The 22,489-nt window shown below is 41.8% G+C and overlaps 1 protein-coding gene across 1 annotated transcript in view; it reads right to left on the reverse strand.

The window, feature by feature from the left end:
* WWTR1 (WW domain containing transcription regulator 1) overlaps window positions 1-22,184 on the reverse strand; it is a 129,630-nt gene extending 107,446 nt beyond the window's left edge. The window contains exons 1-2 of the mRNA XM_077160757.1: window positions 21,898-22,184; window positions 21,021-21,454 (exon numbers count right to left, since the gene is read on the reverse strand). Coding sequence (XP_077016872.1) covers window positions 21,021-21,451 — 431 coding nt within the window. The 5' untranslated portion in view covers window positions 21,452-21,454; window positions 21,898-22,184. The remainder of the gene's footprint in view (window positions 1-21,020; window positions 21,455-21,897) is intronic.
* Window positions 22,185-22,489: the final 305 nt, after the last annotated feature.

The following is a 22,489-nucleotide window of genomic DNA, read 5'->3' on the forward strand; positions in this document are numbered from 1 at the left end:
CAAGGTTCATGCTTAATAGATGGGTGACCCACAAGCTCAGTGAGAAGCCAAAGAAGGGAGCAAAAGATTCTGGGCAGAGGCCCACCAGTGCATCAGAAGGGTTGATGGTCTGCAGTTAGGCATGCCGAGCTTCTCTGCCCTGAGGTTACGTGCAGCCGGCATTTGCCCTTTCACCCCCCGTGCCCTTTCTAGGAGGTTGCCAAGCACTGTCTCAGACCAGGGAGCCACTGGGCCTCTTCCCTACCTCGCTTCCTGGTAGCTCATCCCTTGGGCCCGGTCACGGAACTTAAATCAAAGACCCTGAGGCCAAACTTTGAACTGTCAAGACTGGCCAAAAAGTTCTGACTAGGGCTCAAGAGGAAGGAAGAGAGGAGAGATCCTTGCCTTTGCTGCCCGGGAAGGAGGAACTCATTCTGTGATCTTGGCTAAAGAGCTCTGTTGGCATGGGAATTAGAGCAAGGCGTGGCTCGACCCTCAGCTTCATGGTGTTGGGATAAAGTTCTCTCTGGCTAATCCCCAAGAGTGCTGGGGATACAGAGTACTGTGTTTCCAAATTTAAAAGAAGTTCCAACAATTATGCAAATGTAATGTATTTTAAGTAATTGGACTTGTTGAGTCTCACGTCTTTGGATAATAACTAAATATCTCCCTTTGAAGTGATGACAAACTTAAATGAAACAAGAATTCAATTTATACTAAGTCTTTCGGACGAGATTTAAATAACATTAAAGTCCCATTACTTGGGGAATGGGAAATAATCTGTGTTGTAGCCACACTAATGTATTAAGGCAGGTCTTTAGCTACTGTCATGGAAAAACATACCTTTAAGTGAAAAAAAAAAAAAAAAGAAAGGAAGGAAGGAAAGGGAAATTACAGCACAAAATGTAAAAACCAACATCAAGAACAAAAACCCACAATCTGAGCCATAGGATTCCACACACACCTGTATGTGTGTGTGAAGGACGGACCCTGAAGTGGGAAGAGACTTACCTTCTGGGGAGGTACGCAGGAGTCAAGAGTGACTATCACTTTGGCTGAATTTCTCACAAAAATAATACATTCATGGACAGCTTGGGTCATTTTTTAAGACAGACAGAAATGTTACATTAAAATATGTGACCATCCACGTAGGAAACCTGGTCTACAATTTGAAAAGCTTGTTTCCTCTCTCCTGGTCAGAAGGGGACTCATTTCTCCCCTCTTCTGAGATCCAAAAAGATAATAACCTTATCAAATGCTGGGTCTGTGTGACCTTGAGGCATACGTAAAGAATAAAAGAACCTACGTGAAATCTTTAATGGAGATATTAATTATAAATATATAATTGAGAATGCAATGTTTCCAGGATACTTATTTCTCCTGCGTTTATCTAGCTAAACTTCCTCTCAAGTTTGTGGGCTGTGTGATACCCCCAACAACGAACATGGGGCTGTGTTTAAATACTTGCCACCAACCAGCTTCTCTGACATCTCTGTATCACTATGACGTAGTTAATCTAACTTAATCGCAGTTTGTTCACATCTCAAATTCCCTTATTTACTCTGCATCCTGAAAATTCCTTTGAAATCTAAGCAACCTGCTGCTTCTCCACCTCCTTCAGGAACAGTTACAATCTTAGGCTCATTTGGAAAACTGGGGAAAGGGGGTTGGAAGTCCTGTATTCCCAGCATAGATTTCAGTGTGGAAATAATCTGAGAACACACGAGTAAAATGGATCATTTCCAGCAACTTTTCCTCTTGGATCTTTGCTATTTTGTTTGAGAAGGTGATGTCCCAGAACTTATAGTCAAACTACTTAATTAAAAATATAAAGAATAGAATATACTTTAACAAATATACTTATATACTTTAATATCTATGTACATACACCATCCTAAGCATAGTGTCAGGACCTGGCTCCCACTATGTACTCAATAAATATCTAGTGTCTCATTGTGTAGGAAAGAAGTACCAGATTACGTAAACAATGGAGAAGCCAAAAAAACCATTTATATTTACTTAGCAAATATTAATTGAACCACTACGTGTGCCAGACATTGGAGAGATAGAGGGTAAGATTTTGTTCTTGTCTTAAGGAGTTCACAGTGTACAGAATGAAACCAAAGCATAAGCACTCCCCATGAGGGCAAAGAATCACGAGTTGTCTGTATTTCTAACAGCCAATTTCCAATCAAACTTGTTTTACTACTGCATCTGATTTAACACATCCACTTCTGCCTCTAACCCCTGACAGCATTTTGATGAGTTCAATATCAGCGGTGACTTCAACAAATAATTCCTAGTAAATATGTGCTAGATACCAAGGACAGTATAACAACAGGTACCATGTTCTTTTTCTCTTTTTTTGGCATGCGCAGGCTTCAGGAATTGAACCCGGGGCTCTGGCATGGCAGGCCGAGAATTCTGCCACACTGCCCAGGTATCACATTCCAAGAGTTTACAAACAAGTCAGGGAAATGAAAGAAACCCACTCACTTAACGATAAAATCTTGCACAATATTCTAACGGGCAATACAAAAGATTAACCACCTCTTATCTGTAACTCCCCCTACAGATCATAATGTCTGTGGGATCTAGAGTAGGAGGAGATCCCTTCTGGCTGGTCCAATAAGGCACTAAAGAGGAGATGGGTTGGCTGAGTCTTAGCAGACGAAGAAGAGAGATGAGGACATTCCAGGCACGTGAGAAAAACGAACACTATTCCTGATCAGAAAGACGAGCCACTGTTTATGGAACATGCAGTGGCCAAAGCATAAAATGTTTAGGCTGGAGAGAGGAGCACCTTAAAGGTCATTTGTATTTATTAACATCTTCCAAAAAGATCACTCCCCTGCTATATACACATCTGCCTTGAGTGGAAGGTGGTCAACTACAGAGGGACACAAGTCTCGATGCAGAGTATAATTCATTGGCATTTGTCTTTCTAAAGAATTTCTAGAAGGGCAGTGACATGAGCATGATACCGAATCTGAACTTGGAATATTTAACCAAATGTTTAAAAGTACTTATTTTCTCGGGTTTGTTTCTGCTTGTGCTTCCCTCATCCTCTTGGCCTGTTTCTCTCCATCCTTTCTTTCTTTCTTTTTCTCTTTCCCCTTGTCTGATTAAGTAAAAGCAAAAAAAATGAATGCCACAAGACCGTACATTTAAATTCAGCCCACATAACATTTCCTTCACTTTTAATTGCTTCCATACAATTTATATCCGCTGGTCACGCTAGACCCCAGAGTATTAAACATGCTTTTTTACAAAGAGGCTCTTGTCCTATAATAACCCCCATAATCAAAGTGCAGGAATTATGGGCAAGGCCCAGCCGGCTGACAGGGTGAAACAAACAGGTTTTTAAATTCGCCAAAGTGGGCTTCGGAAGCAAATCAAAGCTGGCCACTCACTCTGCCATCAGGCTTGGGAGCAAAAATAATGGAACATCAGCTAGAATAAGAAACCTTGGCCTCTCTGCACATCAAGCAAATCTGCAGCCAGGCACACTTATCAACACCAACTTAGGTCACCAAACAATGCCATCTCAAGAAACTCAGTGATGTCCTCTCTACTCTCAAGTCAGGCAATGCCAAAAGAATTCTAGAGCTGGTCGACAAGAGCCACTCTCTTAAAATGTCTTTACAATGAGTAAATCACTCCTCCTTGTTACTCAGAGTAGACTAAAGTTCATCTCTATCTTTCTAAAAACAACTGGGCAACATTTCTGGCCTGGCTCTATAGCAAAGGACATCCATGAACATCTCAAGTTGTTTCTGTTAGCTTGTTTGTTTGTTTTTTGGCATGGGCAGGCTCCGGGAATCAAACCCGGGTCTCCAGCATGGCAGATGAGAATTCTGCCAATGAGCCACCATTGCACTGCCCTCAGGTTGTTTTCATAAACCCTTTTCAATTTCTCCCATTATCTTCCCTACCCCACTCCCCAAACTGCCTCCCCAAGAGCTCACCTTGGAAATTACCTGCACAGGGGCGCTAATGAAACTATCTTGGATCCTTCTTCCTGATTCATGCAGTCCACTTTGCATAAGGATTGTGCCCAGCCTTTCTTACAAAATCTCTCTAATAGTGGGTCCTCCCCACTATATTTAGGTAATCGCCCCTCCAGCAGGATCAGGAAGTTTAAAAACAATGATTCTTGATGCTGTGCAATCTGTCTTGTTCAAAATCCATTCAGAGCAAGAGAAAGTCAGCAAACTGAGCTACTTATCAGGTCCAAACACTCACATCTTAAAGGATGTACTACAAGTGTCTATACTGTACCCTTTACCTATGTTTCCTCATTAAACTTTCATAAACGAATCATTTTTTCTATGGATAAAGGTTAGAAACAATGCAGTTTGTGTCAGAAAAGTTATTCGAGACTTAAAAACTGACATAAATTTAAAAATTTTTGCTTTCAGCCAATGACATACTTTTGAGCTATTATAATAAAAAACCATTTCTATGCTATCACTAAAACACAATGCCATCTGGCATTTATTTACCTTTTGCTTGCTATACAGATGTATTATTAATTCTAGTATCCTAGGTCTGGAAACATTCAGAGCCATAATTATTTTATGCATCAAGTCACTGAACAAAACAAAGAAAAACCAGATTTTTTAAACATTCATTTAGAAGCTCATATTCACATTTTGGAAAGGAAATCTTATATTTTAATGGGATTAGATATTATTTATTAGGCAGCGTCCTTTTATCTTGTTCCACAATATAACTTTTTTGCTCTACCCTTGGCAGACTTCACTCTTACTGTACAAAACAGACATTGTTTTCAAAACCCATTTGTAATACGTGTCAGTAAATATCATCTTTCACTTCAGCTGCAGCAACTCTGTGGCATCAGTTTACACCTCCGTGCTCACTTGGAAGTTTATAATACTCTTTCTTTCAGCAGCCCTCAAACCTAGACTCCAAAGAGATATGCGCCAGTCACCAAGATGTTTACCAGGTCTTAGAAGGACCTTCCAAGAACTCTTAAAGTTTAACTTGTTCCTGACGCGTTGCTTTAGGTAAGTATGGACAATGCACTTTAAATAACCATGGGCCCTTTTACTCACTCACATGAAGTAAGCTGGACATTCTTGAGCCTGTGCAACTGGGAAATTGGAATCCTTTAATGGTTTTCAGCCAATCTACTAGGCTAGACAATTACTAGGTTAAATGAAAAGCACAGTAGCAAAACTTGACTCACTTCACTATGGCTAATAATTTAAAAAGGCTGTGCTACTCCATCCCTTGCTCTCTACCCACCTGCCAAAGTTTAAGGCAAAAGTTTCAGTGATTTAGGAGCTGACCTTTAAAATCATTGCTTTAATGCTGACACTCCAAATTGTCCCTAGCGGCTCCAATATTCTGCTTCTATTCCTACTGTTAAATATGATCTGTTAATAATCACTGACGGCTCAATAGTTATTAAAATGTAAGCAGCAGACAAACACAGAGAACAAAAGCTTCCCTGTGCACTGTATGGGTTACAGCCCTGGGACCTCAACTTAAAAACAGCTTTCCAACGCTCAAAGCACAGGCCCTGTGATCCTCATACTCAGAAGGTAGAGATACAAGATCAATACACTGAAGTTTAACTTTTCTCAAACCATAGATAAGATAACTAAGTCTTTTAAAAAGTGTGAGAAGGAAAGAGATTATATTTTTAAACACACTTGGTTACAGCTTAATCTTTAAGTAGCCAATCCATTCTCCATTCCTGTCTTTTCCTCCTTCAAGTTTTTTTAAGATAAAGATATCTGGTTGGATTTTATGTTAAAATACATAAACAGCCAAATATATGTGGTATGGTCTATTTCATAATTATATAAGAAGACCCTGTATTGCCCAAAATTCTAGAGGCAGCAAGCTTATATTTCAAATAGTATATGAACAAAGAGCCATAAAAACGGGAACAATTTGCACTAGAGAACATGTCTTCAAAACGTAAGTAATTTTACAGCTGCACTGAAGTTGACCACTTCTTTTATATAGTTCTTAGTTTCTTCCACTAAGTTCACAAGTTTAAGAAACCCCAAACCTGCAACAAGGCCACTATGCCCCCGAGTTAGCAAAATGCATCAAAATCTCCCTTTCACCACAAAACAAGCTTTAACTATAAAATGTATCCAAACTCAAACTGGTTTGATATAATCAAACATGTTTTATTTACCTTATACTGTGAAAGGGTAAACTGGCCTGGGGCATTTACCTGCATTAATCTCAGAATACCTTTTGCCAGGTAGCGAAATCAGTTCAGGCAGAGAGAAACCAAGATGGGGAAGATAAATGTTTACCTGAAACTGCAGTTTCACAATATTCTGAACCATCAATTTTTAACTGATACTCTCCGAACACAATCTACTATTTTTATGGCAGTAATTTGGCATGACGCATCCCAGCACTAACAGTTCTGGGTGCTGGCTACAAAACTGCGACAAAGGCTTTGCCACAGCTGGAAATCGCAACTTGTCATTTTCCTTGTGGCTGGTGATTAGCATATTAATTAGAGTAGTATTTTTGCCCAAGTTTTATAACTTATTCAAATTAGTTATAAAGCACTGATTTCAGACCCTATTTAAATAGGATGTTTAAATAAGCAAATGTGTGGTCCTTCTATACAATGCTGGACCCGTCCAATAAGAGAACAAAACCCCGAGGCAGGGAAGCTACAGATTATGTGGGAGTTTGTGGAACCCTGTGGAGTATGCTCTCCATACCTCATCTAACTGAGATACTCATTTTCTTTCTCTGCCCTCTTAAAAAATAGATCATCTCAAGATATTGTTACCATATAAATTAGTACCAAGTCCCTGCCCGTGCCCTATCCTGGGAAAGAAAGGATATCCTCACTGAACATTTTTCAGTTCTCAAGGTCAGTTCCTTGACCTCTGAGACAAAAGCTACAGAGCTAGCCATTCCTCCCTCTTGAAACACTTTCTTCCCTGGGCTTCCATGCGCAACTTTCTGATTTCCCCCCTACCTCTCTAGCTGCTCCTTTTCCCTCTTCTTTTCAGGGTCTGTCAGGACTGTCTATGATAGGACCTCATTCACAGCCTGGACTTGAATAGACATACATATATATTCAGATAGCTCCCTTGTAGATACGTTCAGGTCGCCTCCAACTCAACATCTTAAAAAATTCTCTTGATTTCTTGACTCCACCCCAAGCCTTCCAGAGCTGCTAGTCCACACAAAATGCAGCACGAACCATGCCACTACACAGCCAGCAGCCTGCACGTCCTCCTGGCCACCTCTTACCCTCACTGACCTTATCCAATCCATCACCAAGTCCTATCAAATTCCTCTCCTAATATTCCTAAGTATTTCACTATCCCACAGATGACTCTGTGTCTTCCCCTTTCCAGCACCACCAAAGCCGTTTTCCGTAATTAAATCACTCCTACAAGTACCTTCATTCCAGGGGGGCAGATTATTCAAGTCACTACTTGTGAATTCTGAAACTGCAATTAAAATGATTATCCCCATTTCTTTCCAGTCCTCAAACTCCTACAGTTTAAAAAAAAAAAATCTCATCAATTTTGGAGGATCAAGGACATCAGTTTTCTGAACAACAAAGCTTCAATCCCAGTCTCTGAAAAGCATAAGTATTCCCAATAAGACTTTCCACCCTCAGACTTTTCCATCAGACATCACATCTAGTTCTCTCCATAATTCAAACCTTATCTATATTAGGGCCAAGGTTGTGTGCAGGTCAAAAAGAAACAGAGACTGACTAAGCTGGGGTTCACACAATTGCAAAACAACTAACTGATGTAGTTTTTATAAATCAAGTAATGCATGTACATCATAAATCTCTGGAAAGATACAGAAGCAACTGTTAACAGCAGTTATATCATGTTAGTAAAACTACTGGGTGGAATGGGGGAAGTACATTCACTTTATATCCTTCAGTTCTGTTTTAATCTTTTGATAATAGCATATACTTGTTTTACACTATGAGGAAGGTTTTCAAATAAACTCAAAAATCAAATCAAACCAGTAAAAAGTTATGTCCTGGTCATTTTAGTTATGTCATTTGCTTGCATTTTCTGCTTTTTGATGTGTTATCGCAGTGCTGCCTCAGTGTCTGAACACCTAGGCCAAGAAATGTTTTGCACAGGCAAACTGGGAGGAAGACAAATATGCAATATCTTAATATTTACAGAAAAACTATCACAATGGAATGTACCTTTTTAATAAACAATCAGCAGTTTTGATTCCTGAGTCTGCAGTTGGCAATGTTTACAGGTAGATTAGTCACAAAAAGACAAAAATTTGGTTTTATGTACAATGTTCAGATTGTGGTGTGCCAAAGTATATTTTTAAAACAAAGAATTAGTGTAGGGGCCACAAAGACAAAGTATATTTTCTACTGGAAAATAGATCATCTATGACCTTTGTGCAGTAGAATTTGTTTCCATATTAAGACTCTCATTACCTGACCTTTTTTTACTTTGCATGGGTAGGTACCGGGAACTGAACCCAGGTCTCAGGCATGGCAGGTGAGAACTCCACCACTGAGCCACCACGGCCCGCCCAATACCCGACCTTTTTGATTGATTATGCTTGTTAAGTTCATGAAAGTTATGATTAATTGATTGATTGGATGCTCAATACAAAACAGATAGTTTACAAGGATAATGAATGAATGGATAGAAAAATAAAATGGTAGGTAAATAGATCATAGATAGACAGAAAGTCAGACATACATAAGAAAGAAAGAGATGAATGAGTGCTTCTCAAACTATCTATGGGAAAAGGTGAGTGTTTTGTATTTTCAATTTGTCGAGGCCAGTACATAGTCCTACTGTGGATGGGTTACAAATAACTCACACCGTATATGACTCATTACACAAGTTAGACACACCCAAATGAGTCTGCTCAACAAGACATTTCCACTGGTCATGTCATGGCAATGTCATTTTGCTATAAAAATTTCTAAATCCTTACGCTCCTCTTTTCTATCTAGCTAGTCACGGGCCAGTTACGCCTGCACATTGGAACTGATCAGTCTGTGGACCACACTCTGAGTAACACTGAGATACATGACCAGCCACTTCATGCTGACATGCCATCTGTTCCAATTGGCTGTGTGTTCATTTTAATGGGCCAGTCCCTTTTCCAGACCATGTATCATCCTTAAATATGAAGGATAGGTAGATTGATTGGAGAATAGATGACAGATATGTTTAGATGACAGACAAGACAGACAGATGTTCAATTAATAGGAACCTCTCTTTAATTAACAGATGTTCAATTAAAGAGAGAGCTGCTCTTTGTGCAAAGAATATCTCGGGATAAACTCTTACTGGGGCAGGGGGGAGGGCAGGGGAAAGGGGGAATTGAGGGAGAACCCAAGGAATTTATTTTCCCTTCTCTTCCCTCTGGTAGTGTGTGAGCATATATATTTTTTATAATTAAAAAGAGAAAGTCAGACACGATTTAAATGGCCATACACAGACAACCAGTTAAAAATATTTATAGCACATCCACACAATAGAATACTATACAGTTCTTAAAGTAATAAAGCACATGCTTATGTACAGAAGAATGAACTCCAAAATATACTGTGAAAAAAGAAAGGTGCAGAAGAGTAATGCAGAGTACACTCTCATTTCCAGGTAGAAAATAGGTCTAGGTAGTTACACAGACATAATCTATGTATACATATGCCTGTGCATGGCACAGAGAGTTTCTCTGGAATGACAAAAGAAACTGATGACAGTGTTGCTCTGGGGAGGGGGAGCAGAGGTCAGGGGCAGGATGAGACACTTCTCATGAATTTTCTTGTCATTTACATGCATATATTACCTACTCAAAAACATTTCTTTTTAGTTTAAAGAAGTCATCTGAAAAATTAACTTGTAACTCAACATCATGAGTTAGTTTGAAAAGACTCCCAATGGACTTTACCAAGAAGTGAAGTCTTTCACTTAGAAAGTGTGCCCCTGAGAGGGTCACCACTGACCGCTGAGACCCAGGCACCCTCAGCAGACTGAGCTTAGGGGGGGGGTCTCATGGGATGCCATGGTTCTGGAGTCTCAATTATGTCTAGTTGATCACTTCGAAGGAACTAAAAACCTATCTGCAACCACCAGAGAGCATCCGAGGAGCAACCAGAACTGCAAGCTGTCCATTTACAAGCACAAATGGAACATTCAATGGGGGTGGTCTGAATCAAGAGTAGCCCAATAGACCGCTAACTTGGAAAGCAAAGATCACCCTCCATTTTGGAAGCGCACTTGCTAAACCAAATATATGATGGATGAATAGATCTACGGATGGACAGATGATTAGATGGTTGGACAGATTGCTACGAAAGGCTCTATCATTTTCAGACTCTTTAAAACTGGTATAAAATGATTAGCTCACTACACAATCAGGAAGATCTCAACATCGAGGACAATGCTTCGTTCTGACAAAACTAAAGTCAGTGTATCTCAAAATCAAGGGGTGAAGAAGCTGACATTACTAGGGAAATATCCCTGTGTCCACCCTAACTGAGGTTCCAAAACCTCAATACGACACACACTCTTCTTTCAAATAATACTTATCTTTGAACTCAAGTGAGATCAGGTCCTTCTTGGCTCCTTAAGCACACCCTCAGCCTTTCTGCCTCTGGGACTTTCCTCCTATCCCCTCTTTCCTGGAAGGCCTCTTTGCCTACCTACCCAAATTCCATTTTTCAAGAAAAAAACATTTCTTGAACATTTATGTCCAACCACCTTCAAAAACACTTTTCGGAACACCCAACCTTCACGCATTTTCCTCTCCACAGCCTATAGTATCTGGAATTAGGAATCTAAACTTTCATTCTAGGGGGTACAGACATGATGGAATGACATTCCCAAGCATGGGAGACTCCTATGAGGAATTCCATGGTACAAACTGCTGCATTCCATCTCTGTCTCTCCTCCCAAGGGAGCACACAATGCAATGCAAATGTCTACAACAATATTACAGGATTCTTCCTAATTGAGCACCTACTATGTGCGAGGCACTGTGGTTAGGTTATACAACGACAAGCAAGACAGATGATTTTGCTTTTTTCTTTTTGCATGGGCAGGCACCAGGAATCGAGCCCGGGTCTTCAGTATGGCAGGTGAGAACTCTGCCTGCTGAGCCACCGTGGCCCACCCCAAGGACAAGCAAGACAAACATCATACTTGCCCTCACAGAGGTTAGAGTGTAGTAAGAAAGAGAAATAATTAAGCAGCAGCATGGGGGTGGTGCTATAGCTACGGAGATACAGGGGGCTATGTGAGAACATAGCAGGAACATCCAACCTAATGCAGGGAAGACTTCTAAGCTGATGCCTGCAGGCATACAGAGATACAGGAGGCTATGCAAGAACATAGCAGGAACATCCAACCTAATGCAGGGAAGACTTCTAAGCTGATGCCTGCAGGCATACAGAGATACAGGGGGCTATGCGAGAACATAGCAGGAACATCCAACCTAATGCAGGGATGACAGGGAAGACTTCTAAGTTGATGCCTGCAGGCAGCACAGGAGTTAACCAGGTAGGCAAAAAGCAGGGAACTAATGTACCACGCGCAAGTAACAGCTTGTGTCAAGACCCTGAGGCCAGAGGGAGCATAGCCAGTGGGAGAAACTGAAAGACCTTCAGTACGGCAGCAAGACTCAGACCTGTAACCATAACAGAAACGATTAACTTATGACACACCTCACAAATGCGCCTAGCACACCGCAGCAGGAGAGCGGCTGCTCAAGATCCTGGCGCCACTCGGGTGAGAAGACGGTTATTTATAAGCCTGTTGCTGTATGTGTTCCTTTCGTCTCCCCAGCTGGACTGCCGACTAGGAAACCTGCTGCATGTGTCAGCACACTGCGCAGAGCGCACACGCGAGACACGTTCAATAACTTAGCTACAAACACACCGAAAAGGCCGGAGTTCTTCCAGGTGGCAGGAAGGAAAGGCCCTGGAAGATCACAGCACCCACCCTATCTAAACTCTGAGTAACAGTGAGAAACTTTCGGAGGCGCTCAATACTCCCTGCTTGTGCTAAGAGCTTTGTATTTCCCTTTATCGCCCAACAGCATTGAACAAGGGCACATCGTCTTTTCCTCCCCTATTTGTCGTTGGCTGTGCCTGGTTGTACTGCTACTGACTAGATGAGGTGCAAAATAAAAGCGATCCAGGAAAAAAGAGAGTAAGTGGGGCGGGCCACGGTGGCTCAGCAGGCAGTGTTATCGCCTGCCATGCCGGAGACCAGGGTTCGATTTCCGGTGCCTGCCTGTGCAAAAAAAAAAAAAAAAAAGAGAAAGTAAGCAAACAAAAAGTAAGTCAAAGGAAACCCATGGGGCCTAATATTTGCTAGAAGCCTACTTTTTATCCTTAGATGACCTTGATGGAGAATTCTTGATGAAGAGTTTTGCAATGACTGTGCCCGGTTCTTTCTTTTGTATGCTGTATGGTGGGGATCACATTTCATTCTATTTCCTGTGAGTATCCCGTTATTGCAGCACCATTTGCTGAACTTTTGTTTATTTAGTTTTTCATTTGTTTGCTTGCCTGTTTGTCTGTTTGTTTGTGAAGTGTATGGGCTTGTTCTTTTTTTTTTTTTTTTGCATGGGCAGGCACCAGGAATCGAACCTGCGCCTCTGGCATGGCAGGTGAGAACTGTGCCTGCTGAGCCACCGTGGCCCGCCCGGGCCTGTTCATTTTTAAAGAAAATAAACCAAAGCAAGAAAAACACCAGTAGCCCCCAAAGAGTATCCCTTTAACTGCCGTAAGCTCCCAACTTCAGATACCAAACGACAGCTCAGAATCCCCTCAGATCACACCCATCCAAACTGCCACATGGATCTTCGCTTGCTTCTTGGCTTTTTTTTTTCTCTGTCTTGTTTTCTTTCTTTCTTTTTTTGATATTTAAGATGTACAAAGAGATATAAAGAATAATAACAACAAATGTCCACATAACGACTATTATGTTTAGGAGATAAAGCATTACAATACAGCTGAAGCCCCCATCCTGATATGGCAAATCTGATTCTGCCAACTTCCCCACAGTTGCAGGATCAAGTCCCAACGCCCTAGGCAGGGCCCTCCGTGATTTCCATCTGGTCTACCTCTCCACTTCAGCTCCTTGGCTGCCCCTGCCCGCCTGGTGCTCCAGCCCCACCAATTTACCAGCCCGCAGTCTGCGCCAGGAGCTTCTGCTCTGATCCCTCAGACACCAGCAGCCTCTGTACCCAAAAGAGCCTGCCTTCTTCCCTCCCCTCTCCTACCTTATCTGGCCAAGCTGTCTCCTGCTCCAGAATTTTCTTTAATAACTTCTTTCCCCGATTTAAAACAAAGTGTGTTTATTATTATTTGGAAGACAGAGAAAGATAGAAAGTAGACATTAAAAATCATCCATGATCCCAAAGATGAGCTGTGTAAAGACACTGGTATGTATCCCTTCTATGAGACACACACATACACACACACACACACACACACACACACACACACTTTTTTTAATAAAATCAAGATGTGATTCTCTCATATTGTATTGTAATTGTTGGTTTTCTTGTCTATATCCCATTAGTCTGATATTGACGACCATTTCTGAATTTCTACATTATTTGTGTTTGCACTTGGCAAGCATCAGTAATGTGCTGTTAACTGAATCAAGGAATACAAATGAAAATACATTGCATAAGCACAAAGCAAACTGAAAATGAAAACCTTAACTTGCTTCAACCAGGAAACTCCCAACTGTAGAAATAATAGGGAAGGTCACAAAAAGGTTTCCCAAGGTATGACCTGTAGAACATTCCTGCATAGATGGTATTAGATGATAAGAATTTTTTTAAGTCCCAAAATCAAATATGGTTTTGAAATACTGGCTTCAATAAATATAAACTAGTTTTTTTGATAAGGGACTTTGGACTCTTTAATGTATATATATTGTGAATCTCCAGGAGAGGGATAGAGCATGCAATATAATCCAAACCTATTGGTCCAGGAACCCTTTATTCACAAAGCATCTGAATGAACTAGAGTTCCAGACAGTACATTTTGGACAATGCTCCTCTACCAACATTTCTAAGAACTAAAACATTCACGGACACCCACAGAGCAGCAGAAGGACCATTCTCTCAAAAACTTGCCCTTCAATGATAAGCTAATAACTTTAGTCCTGTCTTCCCTATTACCCTTTAAAAAAAAACAAAACACCTGTTCCCTGAATTAGTAGATTCCTTTACTTTTCTTCCTCCTCTCCTATGGTTAGATATTTAACTGAGAGAGGGGGAAAAAGAAGGGCAGATATATAAGGCTATAATTCCTACAAGTCTTAACTGGTCAGCAAACTGAGACTCGCTGCTGCCTCAAAACTCTACCACAATTTGTTTTTAATCAATCTCTACAATTATAAAGGAAATGGGAAGCAACTTAGCTGACTTCCCTCTTGAACCACTTTACCAACATTATCTAATTAACCCTCTCAATAAGTTCTCAGCAATGTACCCAATCCTGACATCAACTAGAAAACTCAGCCATTCGCCCTCCTTGTGATATCTGTGTTCACTATAAGATGACGTAGATTTCTATTTACTAATGATGGAAATCTTGAGATGAATACAATAGAAATAGGCACTATAGGTGAACTATCCATTTCTGATGTTTGCTTGTTTTTGTTTGTTTTTCATCTCCAGCTTTCCAGCAATAAGACCTGCAAATTGGATCCCCAAGGTTGAGTTCAGAAGCAAACTCTAATGCTCCAGCCACCACTCCTGAGTTATCTGGCCACCAAGGATACATAATTATAGGGCTCAATTATGAGCATATAATTGGCATGAGGCAGCACGGCATAAGGGCAGGAGCACAAGTTTTGGAATCACACGATTCTAATCCCATCTCTGCCACTCAGACCTGCTTTATGACCCTAGGCTACTTACTTAATAGCCTGGCTTTAAGCTGAGCCTCAGTTTCCTCAACAGTAAAATGGGATAATAATATGTACCTGTTTATTGGGTCATTGTGAGGGTTAAAAGAGCACCTATGAAGGGACCTGTAAAAGTTATTAAAGAGTTTCCATGCACACGTGTCTGGAGCATGCTCCATAGGAGATTTTGGTGCCGTGTCTCTGGGAAGTGCTGACTCAGCTCTCTGTATTGCCTGGCATAGAGCAGTCCCCAAAACAACTACTGTTCACCCTCATCTCTCCCGACTTCTCTATCCCATTCCCCCCACCCCTAACCCATTCCATATGCAAAAATATCCCCACGGGCTGCTACAGGCTAGGTTCAGAAACATTAAAGTAGACCTTTCTTCGTTGAAAGAGGTTCTCCCACCAGCAAATACTCAGGCTGCAATCATGGGCCAGAACTTGGAGAAAAGCCAAAGTGTATAAGAAGTTGTTGCAGAGCCTCTTCTGCATTGTAGACCCTATAAGATTTGGAATATGTCCCCTAAATATGAAATAAAGTACTAATTAATCACTCTCGGGGAAAAAAAAAATAGAACCTTTCTTAGAAGGTTTTGGAGATCCTCTGGCCAAGACACTGAAGTGAAAAGGCACCCCACGGCGGGTATTCCTCTTTAGACTTTTGTAAACTGGGGATTGACCTGTTGGGGGCTTAGCTATTTTAAATTTAAAAACTGACTTTCAATTCCAGATTCAGGTTGTAGTTCAGAGGCATAGCTACAACCTGGGCTCGGAATCACCTTACCCTACTGCCAGGGTTCCTGCTTCTGATTTTGGTCAGGTAGACAGCATGCGTGTTGGGAAACAGTAAGGGGAGAGAAGAATTAACTTGTGCTGCCTACTATGTGCCAGACAACTTTACATATGTTATCACATCCAATCATTCAAATGCTATGAGACAGGGTTTTTATGGCAGGGGAGGTGCATGGTCTGGGAATTGAATGAGACAAGTATTTTACAGACAAGGAAACTGAGGCAAAAGGCAATATTTCAAAAGGCCCTTCATGAAAAATGGCTACATTGTGTTGTCATCCAAAAATAAGCAGAAAAAGCAAGACAGAGATCAGTTATTTCTTAAGAAAATAAATTAAGAACCATTTTTTAAACAAACATTTTCAGATAGAAAAGGATTAAAACATTTACTCAAAAGCTACTCAAGGACGTGCTTATGCAAAATGAAGGCACAAACCAACAAAAAGGAAGATTCAGATAAAGGAAATAGCACTTCTAGCCATAGAGTGAAGTGAAGATCCGCAAGTTTTGTGGCCCTAGAGAACAACCAAGAAGAATGGCACAGGAAGATGGAGAGAACCTGGCAGGAAAGGCTTAGAGAAAGGACACTTGATAACACAGACAAGACTGAGTGCCTGCCAAATTTTGACATTATAATAAAGGTAAATAAACGCATGAAGACATAAAAAGGCATTTAGAAATACTTGAAAAAAACATTTATGAAAATCATGGTCCAAATATAAAGAAACTAAATGGTGACATGAATTTAAACAATTGATGAAGAATGAGAAAAGAGAATCCATTTGGCATGGGATATATTCTCCTTTAAGTACCCAGGAATCCTTACTCAACAGATCCGATGAATAAGTTCAAAATCCCATCCTAACACACAAGGCAGTGAATCACATTTACGGAATTATAATAATGTAAATGCTGCTACAGATTTTCAATTTTGAGAGTCATTTACGAATAAAAAGGTCAACTTTGGGGCAAAGCACAGATGTAGGTTATGGGTTCAGAGCTTTTATAGTGTTGAGATGTTGCTGGCAAAAAGTGAGTTACAGTTGTGTTTCAGTAGTCTTGTTTCTTGAAGCAGTCTGTACAGCTTTTACAATGTGACTGTGCAATTGTGAAAATCTTGTGTCTAATGCTCCTTTTATCTAGGGTATGGACAGAGGAGTTATAAAAAAAAACAGGATAAAAATAAATAAATAATAGGGGGAGACAAAGGGTAAAAATTGGGTGGATTGGAATTCTCACCTGCTTTGCAGGAGACCTGGGTTTGATTCCTGACCCACATACTTTCCAAAAAACAAACAAACAAGCTAACAAAGAAAGAAAACAAACACACAAACAAAAATTCAACAAATGGTGCTGTAATAACAGGATAGTCACATGGAAAAAAAAAGAAATGTGACCCTGGCCATACAACATACAAAAAAAAAAAAAAACTTGCATAGATTGAAATACTGTGGGTCAATGAGAGGGAGGGTAAGGGATATGGGATGTATAAGATTTTTTTTTCTTTTTGTTTCTTTTTCTGGAGTGATGTAAATGTTCTAAAAAGATCATGGTGAAGAACACACAAATACGTGATTTTTTAAAAAGTGAGTTATAGAACCAGTAGTGACTCAAACATCTCAAAGCTAATTTTTTTTAATTTAACGTGATCGCTAATTAGAAACACAAAGATCATAGGGAATCAAGAAATACTGACAAAAATTGACACACAAAAAAAGAAATAACAAAAGTGACCTAACTAAAAATAATTAAAAGTATCAAACTTGGGTGGAAAAGGAAGAAGAAAGCTAGCTTAAGGAGCTTAATCCTTATTTTCCTATCAGTAGTTAAAAAGTTAATGAATCAAAAAACAGTTGCAAAAGTATATAATTTATACTTTAGGGTTAAGGAGGTAACAATCTAAGAATTAAATACAGAAACCGTCAAAAAATAAAAAAGGTTCCCTGTGTGAACCTTGAGGGGGTGAAGGAAACCATTGTTTTTCAACAAAAGTCTTTCTGTACTATTTGATTTGTTACCAAGTGCATAGATCACTTTGACAAAAATCATTTTCTACTGCACATTTCAGAAAAGGCAGAACACTAAAATGATTTCTAAAAATTGAAAGTGGTAGCCAAATGGTGAAGTTGGAATTGTAGATGAATGGAATGAAATATTTTTTCTTCTAAAGTTGTATTATTTAAACAAAAGTTTTCTACAAGAATTTGTAGTAAAGAGTAAAGATAGAAAAATCCTTCCTGACAAACTCTACTGAAGCTAGCTCATTTTCTTCTTTTAATTCTCTATTTTCTGGTTTAAGTACAATACACATGAATTCCATTTATAATAATAAGATTTTTTAATTTTAATGTGGTCACACCGTTCAAAGCCAGTGGGTGAGGTTGATAAGAGCTAAAAACCTATCCAGACAGGGGGAATGATGCAGCCATTTTCAGAGGCCAGATGCTTTAACATTCAATCTGCTCCACTGTTACATGTTACCATAAAGCCTGGACACCACAGGACAGGAGTGAAGGCTAAGGAAAAGAGCCTTTAGGAGGTACAGAAAGCAATTACATAATACATCCAGGAACAAGTTTACCTGAGAAAATGACAAAAAGTGTTTTGAGCTTCATAGATGCCCAGGCTTTGTTTCCCATAAAGCTCAAGGTTGAGCTGGGGAAGTAACAAAGGCAGGACGCTGGGGTTGAGGGAAATAGAAAACTATTCTGTAAACTGAAAGCAACAGATCAGAAGCCCAGACCTGGGTCCACCATTAAATAACCATCTGAATTTCCCAAAGCCACGTAGTCAGTCACCCTTCCCTGACTTCAGTTTTCTAGCTAGGGGCAGGGAGTGACCCTTATCAATTCCAAAATCCTATGATCTCTTATTTATAAAGCCCTTGATTCCCAACAAAGTCAAGAACAGGATTCTACTGCTAGCCCCATTTCACAGATGATGGAGCAAAGTAATGGGTAGATTTCATGAAAATTAACTAAGGTCAACGGCCACCATTTTCCAAAACTTTAATTTAATCCACCAAACTACACTGCCTTTTGAGGCTGTGTAATAAGGTGTGATATATAATGTTTACCTTATTCCAACTTGAAGCAAAGCTCCCAAAGTAACACAAACAATTCCTGGCAGACTGCTTATCTTGAAAGACAATAGTTACAATGACTTAATTTCTTAGCCTCTTTGTCACTCGGCCAAAAATTTCAAGGGATAGCATCAGATCAGGCTAGCCTACTACTAACATATTTTTCAGCTGTCAGTTTCATTGACCATCCAAAGCGAAATGAAGATACACTCCACTTTGTGTTGGTGGAAAGGTTACGGTGGACAGATGTGCCGAGATGGATCTTTTAAACCTAAGGCTTAACTTCCATTTTTGTCCTAGGCTCACAAACATTGCTCTGAACTACTCTCATCATTCAAAACACACGTATGAAAGCTTTCCGGCTGCTTTACTTTTGTTGGGGGGGGTGGGGGGTCTTAGATTTCCTAACTTTCCTCCGATATTTGGCAAATCCAGCTCTTTTTTCATATTTTTAATAATGACAGTAACCACATGATCTCATACCATACAGGATTGTAGATGTACAGATATGTATGTATATTCATAAAATGCTTAAAACTCATTTGGGAGCCAAAAACTCTTCCCCCAAATTATTGAAAATTACTGTCTTTTTATTTTATTTTAATTTATTACCAAGTCCATTTCTATAAAAGTCACAATAATGCATTCAAAATTCCATTTACCTAAGTAAACCTAATACATGATACTAGCTATTTTGGTGTTTTATGTACTATAGAAACCTATGTCATTCTTTAGAATATCATCACACTTAGAAAGATGGCATGTTATTAAGTCTCATATTGACTTCTACCAACCAGCCATTTAGACGTCAAAACACTGAGGACACATCCACACTCTCTCCGGTTAACTCTGAGAAGACCGGTTTTGGAATAAAATGATGAGCAAGTCTTTTTCAGGGCAAGGGCTCGTCAGATTGCACAAACCCCAGCAGCAAAATAAAGAATCCCTCCTTGCACAAGATGACAACTGTTTGGGGATGGAGAAGGAATAAGAATTGATCGACAGTATGAATCAAAGAATTAGCTACAATAAACCCATCTATCAATGTATGATTGTTATTAGGACTGTCTCATAGCAAAGTATTAAATATAGGTATCAGAGAAAGACTTGACTATATTTTTAAAATAGCAGATAACTTGATAACATAACTTTGAATTAAAGTTACCGCACCAAAGAAATATGGATTTTATAATGAAATCTAAGGCAAGTTCTTAAAAGAGGAGTTTCCATCTTTGGCAGTGAATGCCAGGGCAGGCAATCCTGAACCAAGTGGACAGCTGGCAGACTTCCGCTTAGATCTGTGATAGCCCCACTCCCTAGGACCTCACTGGTTACATTTCAAGTTTCAACTTGGTTTCTCCTCAGGAATGTAATTTTCTCCGGGTACCACAAGTGACACAATCTCCACCGGAGCTTGTGAATGTATTTTACGATTCCGATCGAATTAGAATCTAATATGAAATTCATTACATTAAAACGCTGAAACAATGGGAAAAAGTATGGCATAACAGACTCCCTGAGTTGATGGAATTTTACGTCACCAAGTGCAACATAATAAAACTCCTGACCCAATTTCCACACCACTGATTCGTCCAGGCCACAACTACTTAACCACTGCAGTTGCTAATTACATCACCCCGCTGGTGGTCAGTACTCAGCCAGCTGGGAGCAATAAGGCCTACCCCATACTCTCCACTTCTCCAACTTTCTTTTCCCAAGAAGCTAGAGCCTCCGGACCAACTACACTGCCAAGACTCCCTCTCTGTTCCAAACCTCAGGACTTTTCTCCCACTTACTTGGTGTCACATCCCAATGGGCCCTGCTCTGGAGTATTCAACTTCCAGTATAGGGAAGAGGGTAGGAGTCTGTCTCAATCCTCCAGGTTCAGGGCAAAGTTGCCTATGAGTATCATAGGAATTTCTCCAAAACTTTTTTTTTTTTTCACCTCTGCTTCTAGAAGTTTCCATAGCCTGAATTTCTTGGGCTTCCAGGACCTTGGATGAACCTCACCAGACTCTACCTGCTTCTGATCCCTTAAAATTCCAACACCCAGGGACTGATTCCCTGACTCCCTACTGCCAGCATTCCAGATCTTTGGGAAAGAACCGTGGATGGACACGCACCTACCTTCACACTCACCAACACATACACACACACACACACACACACATACATACACACACACACACACACGTACATACGGCAGCGGGCGCACCCTGCGCATCATGGTTTTGTGCCTCCTCGGCTCCAGGCTGACTTACTTGAGAAAGTATCTCTGGCCAGTGGCCGTGAAGGTCATCTCCCAGCCTGGGGGCAGCGGCAGCTCGTCAGTCACGTCGTAGGACTGCTGGCGGAGGTGCGCATGCTGCTGCGCGGGGCTGCCCGCTGCGCCCGCACCGGTGCCCAGCTGCAGGGACGCGGGCGACGAGTGCGAGCGGACGTGCTGGGCGCCGCCGGCCAGACGCGGTCCCGGGTGGCCGCCAGACGAGTCAGTGCTGGACTGGCGCGAGTGGGAACCCGAGTCGGGCTCCTTGAAGAACGACTCCGGCAGGATCTTCTTCCGCCACGAGCTGGGCTTGGGGTTCATCACCGAGTTGAAGAGAGCTTCGAGGTCCGTGTCAAGGTCCTGAGTGACGTGGATCACTTGCTGCCCGGGTGGCGGGAGAGGAGGGGGTGCCGAAGCCGGATTCATTTTCTGCAAGGAGAAAGATCAGATCAGCCTTTTATTTAAAGTCGGAGAGACAAGGGTGGGGGGTGGGGAATAGACAGAAAAGAAATAGAGGACACAGATAGGTGTCCGCCTCGGGATCCCAGACACGCAGCAGTAACCCCCACCGGATGGGGGAGGGGTCCCTTCTCGCTTCGAGAATTATGCAACTTTCTTGAAGCAAAGAAGTTACCCGGAGGAGGAGGAGAAGGAAAGGGGGGTGGGGGGCGATTGGAAACTGCCCGCAGAACATTGCTGAACTGCTGGTGGCAAAGGAAAGGTCGCAGCTTGCCAGGACAGTCAGACCCCCCCCACCCACCCAAAGAAGTCTTAGCCCGAGCCAACTCCACGACGTCTCCACTCCGGAAGCGCGAGAAGCCAGGCGTCCTGGAGTGGTGCCGGGCATGTGGGTGCGCTCCAGCGGGCACTACCTGGGCGCGCAGCGAAGCCGAGCCTGGGCGCGCGGCGGCCGCGGTCCCGCCCGAACTCGCCGTCTGGCCTGGGTAGCTCGGGTGAGTCCCGAGCTGACGGGGCTGTAGCCGGGGCCCGACTGGCAAATCTCGACCCGACTTGGCGCAGCCGAGGGGTTTCGGCTCTCACATCCCCCGAGCTGGCCTTAGGCGCTCGCGCTCGGCTAGAAGGAGGCGGAGGAGGCGCAGACAGCACGGCCGCCGCGGCTCCGGGACTGTCCCATAAACAAAGTTTGGAGCAAACTCCCACCCCCAGGAAGGAGGCGGTCCCGAAAGTTGAGCTGTTGAATTATGCATGACTTGCGAGTCCGGAGCGTGCCTTCCCCCACTCGCCCCTCCTCTTCCTCCTCCTCCCCTTCCCACCCCCGCACCAGTAAACCCTGGGCGTGATGGGTACTTTGCAGGGTAAGAGGAGACGGGTGCCCCCACCCACCCATTCCTCCCTGCCGCGCGCTCCTCTCCCGGGGGAGCCCTGGACCTGCATTCCTTCGAGTTTACCACGAGACTTGGGGTTGGGATCAAAGGGAAAGTGGCCCGAGCCTGTTTAATCAAG

The sequence above is a fragment of the Tamandua tetradactyla genome, chromosome 5 (assembly GCF_023851605.1).
Source record: "Tamandua tetradactyla isolate mTamTet1 chromosome 5, mTamTet1.pri, whole genome shotgun sequence".
Taxonomy (NCBI): Eukaryota; Metazoa; Chordata; class Mammalia; order Pilosa; family Myrmecophagidae; genus Tamandua; species Tamandua tetradactyla.